Source organism: Balaenoptera acutorostrata, chromosome 11, assembly GCF_949987535.1.
Source record: "Balaenoptera acutorostrata chromosome 11, mBalAcu1.1, whole genome shotgun sequence".
NCBI lineage: Eukaryota > Metazoa > Chordata > Mammalia > Artiodactyla > Balaenopteridae > Balaenoptera > Balaenoptera acutorostrata.
This window is the reverse complement of record NC_080074.1, coordinates 53,346,462-53,373,041: the sequence shown is the minus strand read 5'-3', so window position 1 is coordinate 53,373,041 and position 26,580 is coordinate 53,346,462. Positions and strand designations below refer to the sequence as shown.

Sequence of the window (26,580 nt, the reverse complement as noted above, 5' to 3'; positions counted from 1 at the left end):
CTGAAGCAGCAGAGTTAAGTAGCTGTGATAGAGACATAGCCTGCAAACCTAAAATATTAACTATCCCTTTAAGAAAAAGTTTGTCAACTCCAGTAGGACTTACTTCTCATTTAGGGCAATGGATCACATGACTGAACATCAAGGCAAGGCACCTTTGATGGTGAGCTTAGTTTATCTAATTTAAAGCTGGTCAAGGTAAGTTGTTTTTTTTTTTTTTTCTCCAAACTGTAAATGCATAATGATTTATCAGGAAGGATTTTCTACATGGTGCTCATTCAGGGATACTGGGCAGCAGGGACCACGAGGTTTCCAGGTAGGGACTATGGTACCCAATGCGGAACAGCCCATCTCCAGTACTAGGTGAGTGATTAAAACATTAAACAGTATACAGCAAAGAACATTTTGTCAAAATTATTACTTGTGGACTAAAACAAAGGACACATTCCCACTAGAACAGAAATAAATTTTAATTCATTGAAAAGTGCAGCAGTGAACAGGGTCCTTCAAAGGGCACTTTCTTAGTCAAATGACTGAGATGACACAGAGCCAGGGCAGAATAACTTCTAAGAACAGATGATGCAAACACATGAATACACAAATTTAGTTGGACCTAAGCAGTGGTGAAACAAAAGACCCAAATATTCCCACCTAGTTCCACTGGTGAATCAGTTTAAATACCCTTTGCTTTCTCTTAATAAGGATCCTGGGACAATTTATCTTCTTTCATTAAAACACTAGTCCTTAGACACAAAAATATAACCTTCCATGGCTATCATTACTATTTTGTACAAAAACCCTACTGTTGTCAATTAAAATGTATTTTGCAACAGCACCATTGGTCAAAGATACTCAAAAGGCATTCCCTACTTTATAGTTGTAGGGACTGTTATTTTACTTGAGGGAGAGCTTTGTAATAGGCAATCTTATAAGGCAAAATCTCTATTCTTCCCCAAGACCTCTGTTCGTTCCTAATGGTTACAGTTTTCTATTACCAATACATATGGACCTGGTCTTCTTAAAAGGGAAAATAATCAAAATTCAAATCAGTACAATTAAGAGAGAAACAAGGCAAGCCTCTTGTAGTGGGGCCCTTGTACATATCATTCAGAAAAATTCCAGTGCATTTTGTGGTCTGTAGTCTAGTCTAGAAACTGAGGTCTCTTTATGAAAGATGATTTTAGTGTAGATCCAGAATGCAACCAGTCCAAGAGAAAAAGTCAAATTAGAGGCCATTCAAAAATTAGGGGTACAAAAAAAGGGCTTCACTGCATTCTGCCCCGCCCACCCCCCAAACAAAAAAGTCTGATGAATGTAAGAGCAGTGGGACAGGAATACTGTCAGCAGCTGATTTGTGTCACTCTTAACGACATCATCTGTTTTCAGGAACCAGCATCATAAAACTGAATAATATGACATCACAGTACAAGACCTGGTAAGAGTTGGTTTCTCTTTATTCAGGAATAACCATGGTCAACTTCTATTAATGTGGAAGCTGACTGATTGATTGATTAATGTTAAGACTCAAAAGTGTAGAATAAAGCCAATACCCATACTCAACATTGTAGTTTGCTTTTAGTTACAAAATTGTTAGAATTTCTTTTCCTAAAATGGTCACAGCAGAGGTATTCATTTCACTTGCCCATTTCACCTCTAAATACCACCACAGTTACTGGGATTGTATGAGGTAAAGGAATTAAACCCAATGGCTATTAACCCAACATGGCTATCTGGAACTGTGATAGAAAAGTTACTTATGGCCATGTCTTACAAAGTGCTTAAAGCTCAACCTAGGACCTTACATAAAGCTAAAATCACTACTGCCTGAGTTGAACAGCTTATAAACCACAGTTCCTCCTCCTCCCCTGCTGCCACATCACCAACTAACCTTCTTGTGAAGAAGACACAAGAAATGGGATTGGTCTTCGAGCCAAGAGACAAAAATGCGGGTGTTCTAAACAGTGAGGAAATCTCAAGAAGATCGGGTTTCGACAGAGGAATAGTGAATTAGGCCCAAATTACACAAGACTCCAAAAACTCAAGATGAAGTTTTCTGAAAGGGAAGAAGGTAAGTAGTTGGTACTCTGCATCAACTCTAAGAAATTCTTACATCTTATAACAAATGAATAGAATGTCAGCAATATGCAGAGGGAGGGAGTCTCACAACGTCACACATGGGACTGGAACCCAGGCCCCCTGCTGGACAGGCTCTTACTACACCCTGATCTATAGCCCTTCAACCTGTCAACCAGAGAGCCCTACCTACAGAAGGCCCTCAGAAAACACAACCTTCACCAACCCTTGGAAGTCCTTCTCTGCTGAAATACTTAACCCACTTTATATTTCAGATCCGAGAAAGGAAAGTATCGAGAGAAGAGACATTCCCCAGATACCCCTGGCGTTCACTGGCACCTCACATGGTTAGCAGCTACTGGAAAGTAGATGTCCATCACCTTCAGTAACTACCTGGAATTAGCCTTTACCAAAAGCTTGCTACTGTTCTATTTCAATGTAGCACCAGCCCAGAATTTCCAAAAAAATGAACAGAGCTTCATTGATGCGTTTTGAATTTGTGATCCATCGTGATGGATATTATAAACAGTGTACTTCTACTGATCTAAAAACAATGGTATTTGTTCTTAATCAATCAGATGGGTCAGCTCTGATGGTTATTCTTCAAGCCATGTGATATTAGTATTTTTGATAGTGAAGTGTTCAATCTCGAATGCTATGCAGGTCCTCTGATTTTAGGTCAAGCTGTATACCAAAAACCTTGCCCCCCTAAAGCATTGCCATTTATCTGAATGGATTTACAAATCTAGACTTTGACCACATGGGGAATAATCAAGAACTGTGGGCCCCAGGACAGAAAGGGTTTGGTGAGAACAAAGACCTCAGGAGTATCATCATCAGTTGAATAAAGGGACCAGGGACAGCCACTCCTGACACACAGGCAGAGTTCACAGTTTAACACATTGCACAAGGAAGTCAGCTGATTGGGTTGCTTTTTCAAACAGGACTTAAAGCCAGTCCAGAAACCCTTCCAGGCATGGTCTTGAAGACTAGCTACAGACACCTACTACAATCACTTCATCAGAAAGAGGCGTGCAAGGGATCCAACTGCAGAGGTGCTACAGATGTTTTGAAAACCTTCGAGTCCTGACACTGCCATGATTGTTGAACATGAGACGAGGGTCAAACCTGTATCTGGGCACAATAAAAGAAAAAAACAATGTCACATTAACTACAGTTAGCCATTGAGTACTTCATTCAGAATATTAACTGGAAAGAATGGCAGGAAGGGATACAAAAGGAACAATTAAGTCACCAGAAGGGGATCTAGTGAGAAAGTCTGTAGTACAAAGCAAGAGTACTTAGTAATTAAGAGCATTTCCATCATAAGTCAGCAAGCACAAAATAATATAGTGGAAGTGGAGAGGAGAGGAGAAACAGAAGTAAGGCTAATCCTGAAAGGGGTTAGGAGGAAGGGCTTGAGCTTACTTTTTTTTGGGGGGGGGGCGATCCCTCAACTATAAAGCAGCCTGGGGAAGAGTCTAGTCCTTGCTGAAAGCCCTTCCAACATTTTCAAAGGCCTGTCTTCTTTTTCAGTTTAGACACACAGACTGTGGTGGGTAAGAATGCAGGTCTGCACCTGACAGGAGCTTGAATCTGGCTCATTATGAACTTAGGTAAGTCACCAACCCCTCTGGCCACCAACAAAACAGGAAGGCAACTCATGTAAAACATGTGGCACATAAAATCACTTATTTCCCACCCGTGGGGAAGTAAGAATGAATGCCAATGGTAACTTGAGTTGAGACCTGGCAGACATGAAGAACACAGACTGGGGACTTCTCTGGTGGTCCAGTGGTTAAGACTCCGAGCTTCCACTGCAGGGGACACAGGTTCCATCCCTGGTTGAGGAACAAAGATCCCGCGTGCCTCAGGGCATGGCCAAAAAAAAACACCTAAAAAAACCCCCACAGGCTGGCTGGACTTTGATCTGGAAATAACATTGTATTTTACTTTTATCAGCTACCTTATGGTAACAGACACTAACTCTTAGTATTATTTTACAGCAGGGGTTGGCCACGTTTTTCTGTAAAGGGCCAGATAATAAATGTTTTAGAGTTTGTGGGCCACACAGTCTCTGTCCCAACTACTCAACTTTGTTGCTGAAGTGCAAAAGCAGCCCCAGGCAATACATAAATATTTGTGTGCACTGTATTCCAACTGGTGGTGTCTGGAGCGGGCCTGTGATATCTAGTCTGCTGACACCCACTCTAGAATTTAAAAGAAAACCAGGTGGAGTTTAAATAGCTCAGGCTAACATCAGCAAGGCCAGCATCTAGAATCTTAGTTATAAGCCTCCCGAATGTGTGCAAGACAGTTACGGTTAAAAAAACAAAGCAATTTCATGGAAGAAGGGAAGAGGGAAAGGGCCTGAGAAAATATCTGAAGAGATACTAGCTGAAAATTTCCCTAAAATGGGAAAGGAAACAATCACCCAATTCCAGGGAGTGCAGAGAGTCCCAGGCAGGATAAACACAAGGAGGAACACACCAAGACACATATTAATCAAATTGACAAAAATTAAAGACAATGAAAAAATATTAAAAGCAGCAAGACAAAAGCAACACATAACATACAACGGAATCCCCATAAGGTTATCAGCTGATTTCTCAGCAGAAACTCTGCAGGCCAGAAGGGAGTGGCACAATATATTAAAGTGATGAAAGGGAAGAACCTACAACCAAGATGACTCTACCCAGCAAGGCTCTCATTCAGAGTTGACAGAGAAATCAAAAGCTTTACAGACAAGCAAAAGCTAAGAGAATCCAGCATCACCAGACCAGCTTTGCAACCAATGTTAAAGGAACTTCTACTTCTCTAGGCAGGGAAAAAAAAAAGGCCACAACTAAAAAATTAAGAATGAGAAAGCTCACTGGTAAAGGCAAACATACAGTAAAGGTAGGAAATCATCCACACACAAATATGATATCAAAACCAGCAACTGTGAGAAGAAAAGAGTACAAATCCAGGATATTGGAAATGCATTTGAAATTAAAAGACCAGCAAATTAAAATAATCTTCTATATATATATAGACTGCTATATCAAAACCTCATGGTAAATGCAAACTGAAAATCTACAGCAGATACACACACACAAAAAAGAAAAAGGAATCCAAACACAACACTAAAAAGTTGAGCATCAAATCAGAAGAGTAGAGAACAAAAGAGGAAGGGGAGAAAAAAGACCTACAAAAGCAAATCCAAAACAATTAACAAAATGGCAATAAGAACATACATATTGATAATTACCTGAAATGAAAACGAACTAAATGCTCCAACCAAAAGACACACACTGGCTGAATGGCTACAAAAACAAGACCCATATATATGCTGTCTACAAAAGACCCACTTCAGATCTATGGACACATACAGACAAAGCGAGGGGATGGAAAAAGGTATTCCATACAAATGGGAATCAGAAGAAAGCTGGAGTGGCAATACTCGTATCAGACAAAGCAGACTTTAAAATAACACCACACTTTCATCAATGGACAGATCATCCAGACAGAAAATCAATAAGGAAACACAGGCCTTAAATGACACATTAGACCAGATGCACTTAATTGACATTTATAGAGCATTCCATCCAAAAGCAGCATAATATACATTCTTTTCAAGTGCACATGGAACATTCTCCAGCACTTATCACATGCTGGGCCACAAAGAGAGCTTCAATAAATTTAAGAAAATTGAAATCATATCAAGCATCTTCTCCATCCACAACACTATGAGATTAGAAATCAACTACAAGAAAAAAACTGTAGAAAGCACAAACACGTGGAGGCTAAACAAAATGCTACTAAACATCCAATGGATCAGTGAAGAAACCAAAGAGGAAATCAAAAAATACCTAGAGACAGATGAAAACAAAAGCACAACAATCCAAAACCTATGGCATGCAACAGAAGCAGTTCTAAGAGAGAGTTCATAGCAATACAAGCTTACCTAAGGAAACGAGAAAAATCTCAAACATCCTAACCTTACACCTAAAGCAACTAGAGAAAGAAAAACAAAACCCAAAGTTAGTAGAAGGAAAGAAATCACAAAGATCAGAGCAGAAATAAATGAAATAGAGACAAAGAAAACAATAGAAAAGATCAATGAAACTAAAATCTGGTTCTTTGAAATGATAAACAAAACTGATAAACCTTTAGCCAGACTCATCAAGAAAAAAAGGGAGAGGGCTCAAATCAATAAAATTAGAAATGAAAAAGGAGAAGTTGCAACTGACACCACAGAAACACAAAGGATCATAAGAGACTACTACAAGCAACTATATGCCAATAAAATGAACAACCTGCAAGAAATGGACAAATTCTTAGAAAGGTACAATCTCCCAAGACTGAACCAGGAAGAAACAGAAAATATGAACAGACCAATCACAAGTACTGAAATCGAAACTGTGATTAAAAAATTCCCAATGAACAAAAGTCCAGGACCAGATGACTTCACAGGCAAAGTCTATCAAATATTTAGAGAAGAGTTAACAGCTTTCCTTTTGAAACTATTCCATTGAAACTATTCTCCAAAACTGCAGAGGAAGGAATACTTCCAAACTTACTCTATGAGGCCACCATTACCTTGATACCAAAATCAGACAAAGATACCACAAAAAATGAAAATTACAGGCCAATATCACTGATGAACATAGATGCAAAATCCTCAACAAAATACTAGCAAACCGAATCCAAAAATACATTAAAAGGATCATACACCATGATCAAGTAGGATTTATCTCAGGGATGCAAGGATTTTTCAATATCTGCAAATCAATCAGTGTGATACACCACATTAACAAACTGAAGAATAAAAATCATATTTTCATCTCAATAGATACAGAAAAGCTTTTGACAAAATTCAATAACCATTTATGATAAACACTTTCCAGAAAGTGGGCCTAGAGCGAACCTATCTCAATATAATAAAGGCCAATGCTTACATTGTTAGGCCTACACCTAACATCATACTCAATGGTGAAAAGCTGAAAGCATTTCCTCTAAGATCAGGAACAAGACAAGGATGTCCACTTTCTCCATTTTTATTCAACATAGTTTTGGAAGTCCTAGCCACAGCAATCAGAGAATAAAAAGAAATAAAAGGAATCCAAATGGAAAAAGAAGAAATAAAATTGTCACTGTTTGCAGATAACATGACACTATACATAGAAAATCCTAGAGATGCTACCAGTAAATGACTAGAGCTCGTCAGTGAATTAGGTAAAGCTGCAAGATACAAAATTAATATGCAGAAATCTGTTGCATTTCTATACACTAACAAAGATCAGAAAGAGAAATTAAAGAAACAATCCCATTTACTGTCACATCAAAAATGTAAAATACCTAGGAATAAACCTACCTAAGGATTCAAAAGACCTGTACTCTGAAGACTATGAGATGCTGATGAAAGAAATCAAAGATGACATAAACAGATGGAAAGATATACCATGTTTTTGGATTGGAAGAATCCATACTGTCAAATGACTGTACTACCCAAACAATGTACAGATTCAATGCAACTACCCAAAGCAATGTACAGATTCAATGCAATCCTTATCAAATTACCAATGGCATTTTTCACAGAACCAGAACAAAAAAATTTTAAATTTGTATGGAGACACAAAAGACCCTGAATAGCCAAAGCCATCCTGAGAAAGAAAAACAGAGCTGGAGGAATCAGGCTCCCTAATTTCAGACTATACTACAAAGCTGTCATCAAAACAGTATGGTACTGGCACAAAAATAGAAATAGAGATCAATGGAACAGGATAGAAAGCCTGGAAATAAACCCACTCACCTATGGTTGATTAATTTATGACAAAGGAGGCAAGACTATACAGTGGAGAAAAGACACTCTTCAGTAAGTGGTGCTGGGAAAACTGAACAGCTACATGTAAGAGAATGAAATTAGAACATTCTCTAACATCACACACAAAAATAAACTCAAAATGGATTAAAGACCTAAATGTAAGACTGGATACTATAAAACTCCTAGAGGAAAACATTGGCAGAACACTCTGACATAAATCACAGCAACATCTTTTTTGATCCACCTCCTACAGTCATGGAAATAAAAACAAAAGTGAACCAAGGAAACCATAAACAAAACGAAAAGATAACTCACAGAATGAGAGAAAATATTTGAAAACAATGTGACTGACAAGGGATTAATCTCCAAAATTTACAAACAGCTCAAGCAGCTCAATATTAAAAAAAAAACCCAATCCAAAAATGGGCAAATCTAAATAGACATTTCTCCAAAGAAGACATACAGATGGCCAATAAGCACATAAAAACATGCTCAACATCACTAATTATTAGAGAAATGCAAATCAAGACTGCAATGAGGTATCACCTCACACCAGTCAGAATGGCCATCATCAAAAAGTCTACAAACAATAAATGCTGGAGAGCCTGTGGAGAAAAGGGAACCCTCCTAAACTGTTGGTAGGAATGTAAATTGGTACAACCACTATGGAGAACAGTATGGAAGTTCCTTGAAAAACTAAAAATAGAGCTACCATATGATCCTGCAATCCCACTCCTGGGCATATATCTGAGAAAACCATAATTTGAAAAGATACATGCACCTCAATGTTCACTGCAGCACTATTTACAATAGCCAAAACATGGAAGCAACCTAAGTGTGCATCAACAGATGAATGGATAAAGATGTGGTACATATATACAATGGAATATTACTCAGCCATGAAGAAGAATGAAATAATACCATCTGTAGCAACATGGATGGACCTGGAGATTATCATACTAAGTGAAGTAAGTCAGACAGAGAAAGACAAATATCATATGATATCACTTATAAGTGGAATCTAAAAAAACAAAAAGATACAAATGAACTTATTTACAAAACAGAAATAGACTCACAGACTTAGAAAACAAACTTATGGTTATCAAAAGGGAAAGGTGGGGGAAGGGATAAATTGGGAGTTGGGGATTAACATATACACACTACTATATTTAAAATACATAACCAACAAGGACCTACTTACACAGGGAACTCTACGCAATACTCTGTAATAACCTAAATGGGAAAAGAATTCGAAAAAGATAGACATATGTATACATAGCTGAGTCACTCTGCTGTACACCTGAAACTAACAGAACACTGTAAATCAACTATACTCCAAAATAAAATAAAAATTAAAAACAAAAAACAAAAAAACCAAACCTGGGCTTCCCTGGTGGCGCAGTGGTTGAGAATCTGCCTGCCAATGCAGGGGACACGGGTTCGAGCCCTGGTCTGGGAAGATCCCACATGCCGCGGAGCAACTGGGCCCGTGAGCCACAACTACTGAGCCTGCGCGTCTGGAGCCTGTGCTCCGCAACAAGAGAGGCCGCGATAGTGAGAGGCCTGCGCATCGCGATGAAGAGTGGCCCCCGCTTGCCGCAACTAGAGAAAGCCCTCGCACAGAAACAAAGACCCAACACAGCCAAAAATAAATAAATATAATAACTAACTAACTAACTAACTAACTAACTAACTAACTAACCTTGCCTGGAAGTCAAGAGATCTTGCTAAATCAGTTCCAAACAGTTGACCTTTGAGCAAATCACAACTCCAAGCACTATTTCCTCATGTGAAATTTACCTGTTTGGGCTCTAAGGGCTGTAGGGGAATTCTATGGTCGAGTCCTTCTAACACTTAACGGGGCTGCTGCATTTGACCTTCTGTGGCCCAACATTACAGTCCAAGATGTCCAAGTCTCATGACCCTCTATGCAAGATTTAGTTAGATGCTGGCTTTAAATTCCTAGAGTCAGTCAGCGACTGCTATAGACATCTAACTTTATTTAGTTTGGTAAAACATTCTGAGCAAAGTAGCTGTTAGAAACTGCAAAATCAGCATGTGTCAATTAGAAGTCTAGTGCTTCTATCTTAGAGAATGAACTTCCTATTTCAAGGAACTGCCACCAAATAAGGATCCATTTCACTAACTTGGAGGAAAGATTAAAGCTGGGTGGTCAGAATGCTTGATCAGTTACTAATTACACATTAACAAGATTATCCATATAAAAGTTAATTAGCTTAAATGATATAAAATTATGATAAATATTGTCTTTTTATATTGTTACCTTTAGTTTGCTGGCATCTATGTCTCTTTGGCTCTATATACACTATTTAAAAGCAAAAGTACTACATTTCTTTAATAAATAGTCTACAATCCCCTTTCTCTACTCATTCACATACATTCCTCACTGATTTGGATTGAAGATACCACTTCACATGAAAGGTAGCTGAATAATTTACTAGTTTCCATCAGCTTAGGACATCATTCTTCCCCCTCTCCTACAATCAGAGTGTAAGAACTGAAATAATCCTTTCCCAATGAAAGTCTGATTTTGAATTTTATAATCTTCAAGCAAAAAAATGACAGGCTTCTTGCCACACACAGCTCAAATGCATGCTGTGCTGATAGCCATGTTACTGATGAAAAGTTACTGTTTAAGAGGAATGAGAGTAGGAGGAACAGAGCTGACTTAGTAGGTGAGCGTTAAATATCTTTCCAACCTTCACATATTGCAGCAGGCTTATTTATTTAGACACTTGAGAGTTCATACTTTCTATTTCATTGTGTGTATTTAATATATTAAATTTACTGGCAAGTATTCAAGTTTCTGTAATTGGGGCTTCTGAGAAATGAAATGAAAGCATATGCTCTCAGAGGCACTAGGGAACAGGGTAGCCCTGGGTCAGCTTACACTAAAGCAACCCCAGATGTCACCAGTGCCATCAAGTGGTACCATGACAAGCATCACAGGGAGGAAGAAGAGCCCCGTGTGGTACGGGCAGGGCTGCGTCTCCAGCTGTAGCACCAACTGGCTGTGGAGAGCAGCTCATCTTCCCAGCACAACTGGCTGCTGCGCTGGGACACAGTGTTCCCCTTGTAAAGCAGAACAGAGAGAGACAGCTCAGCTCAGAGCAAGGAGGGCCCGTCAGGCTCCCTGTGCCTTCAAGAACGGCAGGACTGCCAGAGACCACTGAACAAAGTTCCTGAGGACGATGCAAACTTACCCGGGGTCAAAGACCCCTGGAGTGCGGCAGGTTGGTCCAGAACAGGACTGTAACATCATTAGACGATAGTTCATCTTTCCTAAAAGCTCTGGGTCTATACTTTTAGCAATGTTATTGATTTGGTGTGGGTCTGCAGTCAGGTTATAGACTTCTACAAACACCTACAGGAAATGAAAAGATGGAGGCAAGAAAAAAGCAAGGGTTACATTTGAAGAAATACTCATGTGAGTTATTTCTAAATGGGAACGGAGGAGGCAGATTAAAGACCAAGGCCCAGGAGAATATCATCCGGTCTCAAGATTCTCAAAAAGCCCAAGGGTATAGAGGAGACAATGGAGCATCTGTTCTGGGGGTTGAATTGCTTTGGGTCTATGGCCCACATGCTGGAAAGGGGCCTCCAGCACCCCTGTGCCTTCAGGCAGTCAGGAGGGGAGAGAGGGGGAGAAGCTTATTACCTTCTGTAATTAAAGCAGAGAACCGAAGGCTGGACCCTCAAATGGCAAGGGCTCAGAAACTAGACTTAGTAATGAGGTTACTGAGTGAGAGCTGACATTTGAAGTTTATCTTTGCCTTACAATTGTGAAGATTCAAATGAGAACAGATACGAAAGTACTCTAACCTGTATTACAAAAATGTTAAGTTTTCCTATTTTAAAAAGCAGTTTTGGATAAATAACACCAATTGAGGAAAGATACAATATTATTTCTAAAATTAGACACATCTAATATCACTATTTCCCCATAATCTGTACTCTGTTCTCCAAACTGGAGTTAGTGATAGGCTAAGAAGATGTACTGTAGATAAATTTTGCCTATAAAGGCTTCAAGTAGCTGCCCTCGGACTATCACTTTTAAAGCAGAAGGAACTGAGTTTGAGGGAAGCTCTCTTGCTTGTTGTCCGAAGTGCTCAGAAGCTACAAATAAATAGTGAGCAAGTCAATTTCTGAAAAACACGACGGGCACCGGCTCCATATGGCAAGATGTGGGCTGCCAGATGGGGTAGGTGCACACTCGCTGATAAACAGTAAGAAACCACACGGGACGGCAGTCAGTGTGATCCTTCAGATAATCCACGCTGATCCGGGCTGGCTGAAAGCCACCTTCCTCCAAGGATGCTGCCTTTAACCTGCTAATCTGTTTGATCAGCACTGGACTGCACTGTGGTGGCGACAGAAGGGTCTGAACCAAGCTGGTTGCCAAGAAACTTTCTAAGAGAGGCCCCAACTCCTTTCATCTCCATAGAAGTTGAGGCATCTTACCTTCACCCCAAACTATCAGGGAAGCAAACAGACCAGGCATGTAGTATCCTGAAAAAGTGAACTGCGTGCATTTAAAGTGTACGTGTGGGTGATGGTGGGACTGGAGAAAACCCCACCCAGCAAGGTGAGTTAGAGAAGTCAAGTATGGCCTTGTGCAATCCTAGTTCCTTAACTGACGGAAACCCAAGGGCAAGTACAGATAAGAAACCCATCCTCCCCAGGGAGCATCCTTGGAATTGTTCTTCTGCCACGGAAGTTCAGCCAACAAAGCCCTGGCAGTAGACACAAGGGGTGGGGGAGGCAGCAGGCCCTCTTACCTCCTGGTCATCAAACTCGCAATACTGTAAATTCCACATTTCTGACATGGTCCTCACACAGGCATACGTGTTGTTATACGCATCTTCACACACACAGTCTGGGAAACATTGCTGTAGGGACATTTAAAAAGTTAACTGAAGAGCATTCTTCTATAGTAACAAATGCGACTTGCTTACCACGGCGGCCAGGTTGGCTCAAGCCAGACATACAACTGGACAGAAGTGAGGAAGCCTTTCACAGAGAAGTAAATCAAAAATAGATGTGAGGCTCTGTTCCTTACTGAGGGCTGACTGGATTAAGGAACATGGCGTGTGGCTGCTTTGTCTGTAGACTTGCCATCCCTGCCTGCTACTCTCCCGACAAGAATGAGCTGTAATGAACACCTGTAAAACGTATTGGTCGGTAAGGAGAAGAAATCAATACACGGATGAGTCACTACGAAGGTGTATTAGGATCTTTCATCCTAAAGGGTTGGAGAAAAAGGCTAAAATGAGCTTTGTGGAAACATCTGTAAGTAAGTTGTTTATGAGTGCTCTTATCACCAAATAGGACTTAGGTCTTATTCCATCCTATCTTCCATACCATCTTTTGGTTGGTTCTTTACTATACTGTAACACTCTGGTGTTCGGCTTCCATTTGGAGTTGGCTCTCCTATTTCCCATTCTCTAAAGAGAGGCTAATGTCACTGTTACCACCTCCACGACCAGCCTGGCTGCCACCAAATCAAGACACACGCCATGGCACGGTTACAGGTGGAAACCCCGTCTCTCTGTTGGATGCCACTGATAACATCCCTAATGAAAAATGGTACCGCGATTGGGAAGGGTAGAAAAAGAGGAGGGGGTACTGATAAGGTAAGAAGATAAGCAGATATGTGAACTTGTTCCGAAAACTGGAAGAATTCGAAGTGCACCTTCTGACAACAGGTGGGAAGCATCATTTTTCAGGATTATTTTTACCTCTGTCTATCTCCTGATCTCCCAGAGTCAAGTGACAAAGTGACAGGAGGAGGACCGAGATGAAGAGTTTCAGCACTTGGCACATCTAAACCAATGCCATCCTGTGCTGTCAGTGAGAAAGCTACTAAGCCAACTCGGGCTACACTCACGGACACTCCAGGGCTCAGGGAAGGACACGTTGGGTCGGTGACGTTACGGCCTTCTCCTTGATATTCCACCAGGACATCCGATCGCCAAGTCAGATTACTGGCTCCTTTCTAGAAGGAAGAGCAAAAGTGGTTTCTGTGAGGCATGTAGACTGTGATAAAGATGTCATTCATTAATAATGTTATTCATTCTACTGCTAAAGGGGACTTGGGAGTCAAAACACATTGGACTGTTCGTTCAGTAACTGAAGGGAATGACTAAAACAGAGACATTTGAAGGCTACCGAGTATCACGTTTGGTATTTATAGAGTCCTCACAAGTGATGTGAATTGCTTTGAGCATTTAATAGTTATTTCCCAAGACTACTTCTGTGAAGCAGGTCAGGAGCTAAGCAAGAATCAAAGTCACAGGGCAAGGTGCTGAAGGTTCAGATCAGAGTAAACAATACTGTCTGCAAGCCCTGTAAGAACTCTTCTAAGCTCATACTGAGAAATTCAACAGGGCTGGTGTGCTAAGGACTGTATTAGGGTTGAAGTACTTCTTGATGGTCAGAATGAAGATACCATACATATATCAACTCATTTACTTTTTGCTGCACATCAGTGGAGCGGAAGGAAAGCAGCAGCATTTGCAGTGGGGAAGTTTAAGACAGGTACAAAAATGATGAAAGGAGGAAGGATCTAGGAGTAAGAGGGAGTTTGGGATCAAAAGAACAACGTGAGCACAGGATGGAAGCAGAACACCTGGTGGTACGGGTTCCTGATATCCAGCTTTCAGACAAGGAAGCAGTGCCAAGGCAGGTGGAGAGGCAGGCTGGTACCACACAGAAAAAGGTCCTGATAGCAGGCTGCCCACTTGTTCTACAAAGAGCAGCAGGTGATGGGAAGCTACGGGAAGGAGGGGTGGGGAAGGGGGTTTGAGCAGGGAAGTAACACAGCTAAGGCTGTGCTTTAGAAAAGTCGGCCCAGCCGCAGAATCTGGAGATGGAGTGAAGACAGGGATGGGGAGGCCAGGTTAGAAGGGGCTCTTATTTTTTTTTTTATTTGATTATAAATATTTTAATAGAGGATCTGTATGATACAACCAAACAAGACCTAAATCAATGGAGAGACATATCGCATTCATGGATTGGAAGACTCAACATAATAAAAGGTCAACTTCCAACAGAATTTTTTTGTCAACATGGACAAGCTTATTCTAAAATGTATGAACAAAAGGTAAAGGCGGAAGGGGCTCTTAAAATGGTCTACAGCCTTAGTAGTCAAAGTCTGGTTTGTGGTCTATCAGCAACACCTGGGGGCTTGTTAGACATGCCCAATCTTAGGCCCTACTTTAGCCTTAAGGAGCCAGAGTCTGTATTTTAATAAAATCCTCTGGTGACTCATATGCATTGTGAAATTCGAGAAGCACTGCTCCAAAACAATGGTGCTCAAAATGTGCCCCCAGCAGGATCAGTATCTGCTGGGAATGTGTTACAAACACAAGTTCTTAATTGCCCGTGGGAGTGGGGAGTCATCTGCATTCGAACCAGCCCCACAGGCACTGCTGATGAATGCTAGTTTGAGAACCACAGCTCTAAGGACCCGAGTGGACCTATTTAGCCTGGTGACCACAGTGGGGAATGTGTGATGGCCTGCACAAGGCCGTGGAATGCCACAGCTGCCTGGAAAGGGAGAGTCAGAGAAGAACGTATTTCCTAATCACTATTCTATGATGAAGCCCGAACAATCCTGTGCCGATGAAGGTCTCAGAAATCATAAGTCACAGGATACTTCAGAAGCTGCCGCTCCCCTGAAAGAAACCATTCTGCCAACCCCGAGCCACGGAAGCTGGGGGTCAAGGGAAAAGCTTATCTGTCAGATTTGAGTGGACCTCAAAACCCCACACTTAAATGTCAAAGTATGTAGGGGTAAAAAGAGTGCCTGGGAGGTCTAGAGCAGAGGCCTCTAACTTGGCTGCAAATTAAAACCACTGGGGGAGACTTGAAAATCCCAAGGGCCAGGTCACATCTTGGGCCAATTAATCAGGCTGGGACCCAGGTGTTAGTATTTTAGTTTCCCAGGTGATACTAATGTGCCACCAAGTTTAAGACTGATGGTCAGGAGGGGTGCGAGAGCCTGCGAGCCACAACTACTGAAGCCTGCACGCCTATGGTCAGGAGGGGTCACGGTCTGTGCCTTTATAGTCTCTGTTGCAACTATTCAATTCTGCTGTTGTAGCAGGAAAGTAGGCCAATCAATAAATACATGGAGGCTGAGTTCTGAGACACCTTCATTTACAAAAACCGGGGGTGGGTTAGACTTGGCCCACAGGGGTTGGCCAATCCCTGGTCTACAGCAGCCCTATCCAGCAGAACTTTCTGACTGAAATGTTCTGTAACTGTTGCCCAATACAATGGCTTCTGAGCAACTGATATGTGGCTAGTGCCACTGAACAACTGAATTTTTCATTTTATTCTAGTTAATTTAAATAGTCTCACGTGGCTAGTAGCGGCCTATTAGGGCAGAGCTAGAGGTATAACAGCCACAAACTGCTCTGCAGCCCTAATACATCAGAGGTTTCACTGGACCAACCTCCAAAACAAAACAACAAGGCAAAGAGCCATGTCCTAAGTGGCATTTCCAAAACTTTGCAGAGAAATTAACTATGAAATAACATAATGATTTTAGCCCTGTAGTGAAGGGGTTTTTTTTCCTAATTAGAAATAAACAAGGTATACAGTATAAGATTTGTATGGGAAGAGTTAAGAAATGTAAATTTCCCTCTATCTGATCTATAGATTCATTGTAATTCCAGCCGAAGCCCAAAATGATTTTTTAGGCCATCTGAAAAGCTGTTTTAAAAGTTTATAGGGAAGAGAGGTAACCGCCTCTTAGGATACCCCTAAGAACAATGAGAAAGGTGTGCCCACGCAAAGATTTAATATACAGCTTTATAACAAGATAAAAAGATACTGGTTCAGGGAGAGACAGATCTGTGGAACAGAAAAGACAGCTGAGTATTTACAGAGAAAAAAATGAAATTGGATCCCTGACTCCTACCACACAAGAAAACCAATTCTAGATACATCAAGGACTTGAATGTAGAGGCAGAACTACAAACCTTTCAGAAGAAAATCAGGGAGCATTGTTTTCTGACCTCAAGATTCAGAAGCATTTTTATAAGCAAGACACAAAGAACACTAACCATAAACTGAGATGATTTATACATTCAACTCCTGTGTTCTCATATCTTAATGCAGGGAAAAGACAACAAACAGCAAGAATATAATGGGCAAAAAGAGGCATTTCACAAGGGAAGAAGCACAAAAGGCATAATGAAAGATGATTCACTGATCAAAAACCCAATTTAAAAAAATGCGTAAAGGATCTGCATAGACCTGTCTCCAAAGAAGACATACAAATGTCCAATAAACATATGACAAGATATTCAACATGATTAGTCATTAGGGAAATGTAAATCAGAACCACAATGAGTACCACTCACACCCACTAAGACATAATAGAAAGACTGGTAACAGCAAGTGCTGGCAAGGACGTGGAGAAACTGGAACCCTTTTACACTGCTGGTGGGAATATATAAAACGGTGCAATCACTTTAGAAACAAGTCTGGCAGTTCCTCAAAAGGTTAAACATAAAATCACCACGTGACCTAGCAATTCTACTCTTAGGGATACACTCAGGAGAATAGAAAACATTAGTTTGCCCCCAAATTTATACACAAATGTTCACAGCAGTATTATTCGTAATAGTCAAAAACGGGAAACAACCCAAATGTCTTGTCAACTGATGGGTGGATAAATAAATGTGACACATCCACATAATGGAATATTATTCAGTAATAAAAAGAAAAGTACTGATACATGTTACAATGGCGATGACCCTTTTCAGCCAATCACAAGAGACCACATACTGTATGATTCTATTTCTAGAAAATGTCCACAGTAGACAAATCTATAGAGACAGAAAGTAGATTAGTGCCTGCCTGGTGCTGGGAGAGGGAGCAATGGGGGAGTGACTGCTAATGTATTGGGGGGTTTCTTTTTGGGGTGATGAAAATGTTCTAAAATTAAGATTATGGTGTGGCTGTACAACTCTGAATAACTGTAAACTTTAAACTTCTGAATTGTATAGTAAGTGAATTAAGCTGTTAAAAAAATGATTCATCTCGGGCATCTCTGGTGGCGCAGTGGTTAAGAATCCGCCTGCCAGTGCAGGGGACACGGGTTCGATCCCTGGTCCGGGAGGATCCCACATGCCGCAGAGCGACTGAGCCTGTGTGCCACAACTGCTGAGCCTGTGCTCTAGAGCCTGCGAGCCACAACTACTGAAGCCTGCACGCCTAGAGCCCGTGCTCCGCCACAAGAGAAGCCACCACAGTGAGAAGCCCGCGTGCAGCAACGAAGACAAATGCAGCCAAAAATAAATAAGTATATATTAAAAATTAAAAAAGATTCATCTCATTAATAAAGAAATGCACAGTAGGACCAAATATAATTTTGATCTTTTTCACCCCCTAGATTGGCAAATATTAAGTAGTCGGACAGTTTCATATAGAGCAAAGGGAATTCTCATAAGTTACTGGTGGGAATGTAAACTGATGACGATTTTGTACAATAACTTGGTAATATTTGTAGGAATGAACATGTGAGGTTCCTGTAACCTTGGTGCATATACACATGCTCACTGGGAAACATGTATGAGAATGCTATAGAAGCAATGTTCCTAGAACAAAACTGGGAACACCACAAATGTACATTGACAAGAAAACATGATCAAGTAGTGATGCATTCCTTCTTACAATGGAATATTAGGCATCTGTGAACAATATGGATCAATTTGCAAACAATGATGAATTGAAAAAAGTCCTGATTACAACTGGTAGAATATCACTTTTACAGTGCAAAACAAGACAGGTATTTTTCCCCCCAAGATAGGTATGTTGTTTAGGGACACATCCATGATAATTACTAAAAAATAAAAGCTAGAGATTAACAACCATAAAATTCAGAAAAGTGCTCATTTGTATGGGCAGGTAAGGGGTGGGATGGGGAGGAGCCCATAGGAAGATGCATCAGTATGGGGAATATTTCAGTTCTTAAATGGGGTGATGGGTTCATGTGTATTTCTTGTGTTTCATAACTTATGTGAGTTACGGGTATTCTCTTGTATAAATCATATATTACCTAATAATAAATTGTGATAGACTCAGACAAATCAATGAGGAAGAGTCATCTATAATGAGTACTGATCCTTCAAACTTCTCTATGCTTAAACATATTTACATACATATTTAATGAGAAAGATGCTGTTTTGAAACTTTTTCTCCCTATAGTATGTGGTGGGCATGTTTCCAAGTCAATGTATACATACCTACACCATTTAGTGTTGGTTTAATAGTCTATTGTTTAATTGTGCCACAATGTGACCAATTCCCTACTGTATATTTAGGTTTTCAATTTTCTTCTATTAATACATGTAGTTTTTTTTTTTTAATTTTATTTATTTATTTATTTATCTTTAGCTGTGTTGGGTCTTTGTTTCTGTGCAAGGGCTTTTCTCTAGTTGCGGCGAGCTGGGGCCACTCTTCATTGCGGCACGCGGGTCTCTCACTATCGCGGCCTCTCTTGTTGAGGAGCACAGGCTCCAGACACACAGGCTCAGTAGTTGTGGCTCACGGGCCCAGTTGCTCCGTGGCACGTGGGATCTTCCCAGACCAGGGCTTGAACCCGTGTCCCCTGCATTGGCAGGCAGACTCTCAACCACTGTGCCACCAGGGAAGCCCCAGTACATGTGGTTTTCATACTTAGCTCTGGGCAGTGCTAGGCACTAGGTACTCAAATATTTCCTTTTTTAAAATTTCTTTTTATTTATTTTTGGCTGCATTGGGTCTTCGTTGCTGCGCACAGGCTTTCGCTAGTTGCAGCAAGCAGGGGCTACTCTTTGTTGTGGTGCACGGGTTTCTCATTGTATTGGCTTCTCTTGTTGCGGAGCATGAGCTCTAGGCACGTGCGCTCAGTAGTTGTGGCTCATGGGCTCTAGAGTGCAGGCTCAGTAGCTGTGGCGCATGGGCTTAGTTGCTCCATGGCATGTGGGATCCTCCTGGACCAGGGCTTGAACCCGTGTCCCCTGCACTGGCAGGCGGATTCTTAACCACTGCGCCACCAGGGAAGCCCCCTCAAATATTTCTTGAATGAATTTTGTTTTCTTAAAATAAATTCTCAGATGGGACTGCTTGATGTGTATTTTGCAGTGATGGGTCTTGTTAAATTAGCCTACTGATAGCTTATACTGATTACATTTCAATGAACAGAGTCTGAGTAGCTTTCATTTTCTCAAACTTCTGTAAATACAGGGTATTAATCTTTTTAATCTTTGCCAGTTTTACAGGCGACAGAGGCCTCCTTTAGTTAAGCATTTCTTTGATCAGCATTGAAGCAATTTTTTTGCACTGACTTTGGCCATTTTTAATTCCTCTGGGAGTTGACTATTCACTTCTTTTGCCCATTTTTATACTGGGGTATTAATCTTTGCTTTTAAGAACTCATCTATTAAAACTAATTACCCTTTTTCATGTATGTTGCAAATATTTTCCCAATTTGTCACCTGTTTTAATTTTATGATGGGGCTTTTGGGGGAGAAGGGAAAAAGGGAGGATATAGAACTCTGTTCATGTGTGTCCCATCTTTTTTTAAGAAAACTCCTTCCCACGACAGATAAGAGAAAAATTCTATCCTCTGCTCCCCTAATTTAACAGCTTTAAGATTTAAATTTTAAGTCTACTTATATAACCTGGAATTTATTTCAGAATCTTGGCTCAGGCCTGATTTAGGGCTTTATACTCACCAAAATGGGCAAGAAAGACATCCCATCCATCTGTGTCTTATTCAGATTGTAGCCAGCGATGTCCAAAATAGTAGGACCCAAGTCAATGTTAGCAACGAGCATCTATGAGAAAGAGGAAAAAACAGTCAATTGATCTAGAACACAGTTCGTCCCATTTTCCTTTTCTATCTATACTAGAGTTCTCTTCCCCCCCAACCCACCTGTGAGACAAACAGCACTTACTATTATCTTTTGTACAACCCATACTTCCTACTGCATATATTCAAATATAACTATAATAATTTAAAATACAAAACATAAAGCCTTATAAAGTTTATAATACATGCTCCTGGGAAGTTAATGTTTATTCTACCCATACTGTTACCACTGATAAAAACATTTTTCAAGATTCCTTTAGGATTGCCTTGAGTCTGTTACGAATGATGAGAAAAATGTCGGGCTATTTTATACAAAGTGTTTTCCAACTTGATTATTCTTATTAGTTCACTAAACTTGACTTCAAATTGACTCCTGACGTTTTTTAAAGGCTCAAAGGTTGAATGCTTGTCACCAATGAGGATGTTAGCCTTTTTAATAGTTTTTTGAAGTGACAACACTGGTAAGAAATGTTTGCAGTAGTTTTTGAAGACTGCAGAAAACTCATCCCAACAATGCATCAATAAGTTTCCTTAAAGAGCACAAAACTTGGATGTTTTTATTTTTTAAATTTATTTTCTTTTTTTAAAATAAGTTTATTTTATTTATTTTTGGCTGCGTTGGATCTTCGTTGCTACACATGGGCTTTTCTCTAGTTGCGGAGAGCGGGGGCTACTCTTTGTTGCGATGCACAGGCTTCTCATTGTGGTGGCTTCTCTTGTTGCGGAGCATGGGCTCTAGGCACATGGGCTTCAGTAGTTGTGGCTCACGGGCTCTAGAGCGCATGCTCAGTAGTTGTTGCGCATGGGCTTAGTTGCTCCGCGGCATGTGGGATCTTCCTGGACCAGGGCTTGAACCCGTGTCCCCTGCACTGGCAGGCGGATTCTTAACCACTGCACCACCAGGGAAGTCCCAAAACTTGGATGTTTTTAAACAAAGATTCTAGAAATTAAAGACATTGTCCAGCATTTATACCTTGCCATATCTCCTTGATTTATTGGACTATTTTTCTTCTGTATACAATACCGCTACCAGGCCTAAACTAGCATAGTCCAAAGTCCAATAGGGATAGAACAGGAGTCATACGTGTAATTTAAAATTGTCTAGTGACCACATTAAAGTAAAAAAAAAAAAAGAGGTGAAATTCATTGTAAATATTTAAATATTACTATTTCAACATGTAAGCAATACAAAAAGGTGATGAGATTTTACTTTAAAAAAATTTTTGAATCAAGTGTTTGAAATCTGGTATTTTACAATTATAACATCTCAACCTGGACTATCCCATATATGTTCTGGCTCAAGAACCACATGAAGGGCTTCCCTGGTGGCGCAGTGGTTGAGAATCTGCCTGCTAATGCGGGGGACACGGGTTCGAGCCCTGGTCTGGGAAGATCCCACATGCCACGGAGCAGCTGGGCCCGTGAGCCACAACTACTGAGCCTGCGCGTCTGGAGCCTGTGCCCCGCAACGGGAGGGGCCGCGATAGTGAGAGGCCCGCGCACCGCGATGAAGAGCGGTCCCCGCACCGCGATGAAGAGTGGCCCCCACTTGCCGTAACCAGAGAAAGCCCTCGCATGAACCGAAGACCCAACACAGCCAAAAAAAAAAAAAAAAGAACCACATGAACTTTTGTAGCAGAGAGTCTAGAAGTCACGTGGTCACAGGCTAGAAAAAGCCTTGGAGTGACGGAGACAATCCACCAGGGAAATGAAGGGAACTAGTGTTCACTGAGCACCTATTCTGGGCCAGTGCTTAATGCTTATCATCATTTAATCCTCCCCACAGTCATAGAAAGCAGTATTTTCCCCATTTTACAGATGAGGAAATGAAAGAGAAGTAACTGACACAAAGTCAGCAGCCTGTAACTGGAAAAGCTGTCATTTACTGGAAATAAATAACAGTCTTTAAAACTGTTGAGAGGGACTTCCCTGGTGGTGCAGCGGTTAAGAATCCACCTGCCAGGCCTTCCCTGGTGGCGCAGTGGTTGAGAATCTGCCTGCCAATGCAGGGGACACGGGTTCGAGCCCTGGTCTGGGAAGATCCCACATGCCGTGGAGCGGCTAGGCCCGTGAGCCACAATTACTGAGCCTGCGCGTCTGGAGCCTGTGCTCCGCAACAAGCGAGGCCACGATAATGAGAGGCCCGTGCACCGCGATGAAGAGTGGCCCCCGCTTGCCGCAACTAGAGAAAGCCCTTGCACAGAAACAAAGACCCAACACAGCCATAAATAAATAAATAAAGAATCCTGGTCAAAAAAGGTGATGATTTACTTTCTTAAAAAAAAAAAAAAAGAATCCACCTGCCAATGTAGAGGACACGGGTTCAAGCCCCAGTCCGGGAAGATCCCACATGCCACGGAGCAAGTAAGACCGTGGGCCACAACTACTGAGAGCCCACGTGCCACAACTACTGAAGCCTGCTCGCCTAGAACCCGTGCTCTGCCACAAAGAGAAGCCACCACAATGAGAAGCATGCACACCACAACAAAGACCCAATGCAGCCAAAAAAAAAAAAAAAACACACAACTGTTGAGAAAACTCAGATCATCTCAGGAGAAGCCAAATGGGGATTTAAAAAAAAATCTAATCCTATTAATTTAAAAACAAAACCGAAGTACAGACATGAAAGGCAAGAAGCACCGTTCAGTAGCAGCCAGGTTTCCTGGTAGCTAGGATGGCTCCTGGAGGGCAGAGTGATACACATATCCTGGCTCTGAACCAATCAGTGTAACTCTGCAGCTGTTGGAAATTACCCTTCAGTGGCAGGCAACTCACGGGAAAAGCAATCCATATGTTGCTGAGGATAAAAAACACAAAAACTATGTCTCTAGGGATTACACAAGACCCGGTGTTAGAGATATCTTTCCTGGTTCCAAGTACCCCAGGCAGACTGAGCGGCTTAGAATACAGTGAACAAGAGTGAGTATGAATACGGAAGAGACAAGCAGAGACACCACCTCCAGAACCAGATAAAGGCAACAAGACTCCAAAATGTGACTGACAGATCTCCAGTGATGTCCAGAACATGAATGAAGTCAAGTCAGTCCCACAGGTATTATTAACATGTCCAAGGCACCAAAATAATAAAACCCACAGAGATAAAACAGTGACTGCCAGTCTCAGCAGGAATTGCCTCAAGCCATCAGCAATGGGTGGGAGCGCCCTCTAGTGGCAGTTTGCTCTATGGGGGCAGGGGAGGAGAAAGGTCTGCAAGATCCAGGACAAGTTAAGTAGCTAATTTGGCACAAGTACCATAAACGCCATCACCAGGTCTCTTTCTTCCCAGGTATCTACAATGATCACATCCTCCCTAAAAATGATGGACAAATTCTCTTCCTACTGGGTTTTGTTTGACTAAGACGTAGAGTCTCAAAATTAGCATACAGTGTCAGGAGATGGGAGACTTCTAGTAGATACCAAGTATGGGTGAAGAATTCAAGAGAGAATTATACCTCTCTCTGGTTTTTATACAGCCAAGGATTAGAATGGATACTATGAGCCCATCACCCTAATGACATCTAGAAACATTAGCATTTCAAGTTCCTAAAATGGTATTATTGCTTTTATCACTGAGTATACAGATCCATTTAAGGACTGGAACAGGCTTCCCTGGTGGCGCAGTGGTTGAGAATCTGCCTGCCAGTGCAGGGAACACGGGTTCGAGCCCTGGTCTGGGAGAATCCCACATGCCGTGGAGCAAATGGGCCCGTGAGCCACAACTACTGAGCCTGCGCGTCTGGAGCCTGTGCTCCGCAACAAGAGAGGCCACGATAGTGAGGGGCCCGCGCACCACGATGAAGAGCGGCCCCCGCTTGCCGCAACTAGAGAAAGCCCTCGCACAGAAACAAAGACCCAACACAGCCAAAAATAAATAAATAAATAAATAAATAAAATATAAATTGTTTAAAAAAAAAAAAAGGACTGGAACAGAAAACGCTCTGACAAGACCAAGTAAATTATTTCATGAATCACAGCCTCACAGTTTGTTTGGGAATGTTCTTAGGATTAAAGTATATATACATTTCGATCAAACATAAGGCCCTAAAAAACTCTGGGGGGCATGAGATCGAGGGATATCATGCCTTGAACCTGCTTATTTTTTAGCTCTGGAAGAAGGACAGTGCTCCAGAATTACCCAAAAGAATAAGGGCTCCCAGGAGGATACATCAGGTTTTCAAACAGACTTTTAAGCCCTGATGTTAAAGAGTTCATGTAAGCCTTTCAAAAAAAAGACTCAAAGCACACCAGAGAGCACCCCAAATCCATCTACTGAAAAGCACTAGGGAGGAGATATGGGGATATATGTATATGGATAACTGATTCACTTTGTTATAAAGCAGAAGCTAACACACCATTGTAAAGCAAGTATACTCCAATGAAGATGTTTAAAAAAAAAAAAAAAGAAAGAAAGAAAAGCACTGAAAGCAGAGAACTCTACACGTCTTGGGCTGCTTCATCTGGATTTGCCCCTCACACCCCACTTCCCTAACAAGGAGTAAGCCAGGGCGTCACCTAGTTACACTTGAGAATTTGCCCTTAGCATCCTCCCAATTTCACATGGGGAAACCAAGGCTTAGTCTATCCAAAGTCTTAAAGCCAATAGGTGGTCTTCCTGACTCCCAGTTCAGTTTTATTTCCCCTGGATCATGCTATGTCATTTCCATTTTCGTACTAACCTCTTCCTTTCTTAAAGCCCACTTGAAGAAATTCTACCACCAGATCTAAAGCTAGATTCATTTATAGCCAGAGGAGAAGACCTCAGCAGCCAATGTTTGGCATCCACCCATACCACCGGCCCCTGGCTCACCCCAGCAGCCAACACAAAGCCAGATCCACTGGTCAAACGTGTCCTACTTTGGCTACTAGGCTGTTGCCCGCGCAGCTCATTATGCTCAACTCACCACCCTGTGGCCCTCACACAGAACCTGCACCAAGACAACCCTGCTGCCAGCACACGATGAATCACCCACCATCTCTGACACACTGTGCTAGATGGAAGTGGGGCACTTCATACGTCTCAAACCACATATGTCAGCTCAGAGTGTCAAAAACCATGGTTTTTTTTTTTTTTTTTTTTTTGGCCACGCCGCTGTGGGATCTTAGTCCCCCAACTAGGGATTGAACCCAGGCCCTCAGCAGTGAGAGTGCAGAGTCCTAACCACTGGACCGCCAGGGAATTCCCAAAAAACCATGGATTTTGAGAATAGACAGTTAATTTTCAGACCTGGTTTTGCCACTTACTGTGTGACCCTGGTAATATATCCATTCACACAACTTGGATGTCACCCACTGTATGTTAAGGGTTGGGTATTTTTTTTTTTTAATTACAGTTGATTTACAATGTTGTGTTAATTTCTGCTGTAGAGCACAGTGATTCAGTTACACACATATAGAGATACATTCTTTTTTTTAAATATGCTTTTCCATTATGGTTTATCATAGGATATTGAATATAGTTCCCTAGGCTATATAATAGGACCTTTTTTACAAATTTTTATTTTATATTGGAGCATAGTTGATTAACAATGTTGTGTTAGTTTCAGGTGTACAGCAAAGTGATTCAGTTATATGTGTATCTATTCTTTTTCAAATTCTTTTCCCATTTAGGTTATTACAGAATACTGAGCAGAGTTCCCTGTGCTATATAGTAAAAGGACCTTGTTGTTTATCCATTGTATATATAATAGCTTACACGTGCTAACCCCAAACTCCCACTAAGAGCTGGGTATTCTAAGTTCGGATAATACCTCTCGACTAGGGACTCCTAGAGTCAAAAAGACAAACTCAGTCGGGTGTGGTAAGTGTGAGGCCAGCT

The 26,580-nt window shown here is 41.3% G+C and overlaps 1 protein-coding gene across 2 annotated transcripts in view; it reads right to left on the bottom strand.

Moving 5' to 3' along the window:
* Window positions 1–449: 449 nt before the first annotated feature.
* Window positions 450–26,580, bottom strand: part of GNS (glucosamine (N-acetyl)-6-sulfatase) — a 53,184-nt gene continuing 27,053 nt past the window's right edge. The window contains exons 10-14 of one of the 2 annotated variants that reach the window (XM_057556789.1): window positions 20,629–20,730; window positions 13,785–13,892; window positions 12,676–12,786; window positions 11,101–11,261; window positions 450–3,198 (exon numbers count right to left, since the gene is read on the bottom strand). In XM_057556789.1, coding sequence (XP_057412772.1) covers window positions 3,129–3,198; window positions 11,101–11,261; window positions 12,676–12,786; window positions 13,785–13,892; window positions 20,629–20,730 — 552 coding nt within the window. In that variant the 3' untranslated portion in view covers window positions 450–3,128. Of the gene's footprint in view, window positions 3,205–11,100; window positions 11,262–12,675; window positions 12,787–13,784; window positions 13,893–20,628; window positions 20,731–26,580 lie in introns of both variants that reach the window. The other variant, XM_057556788.1, reaches the window with a different exon arrangement.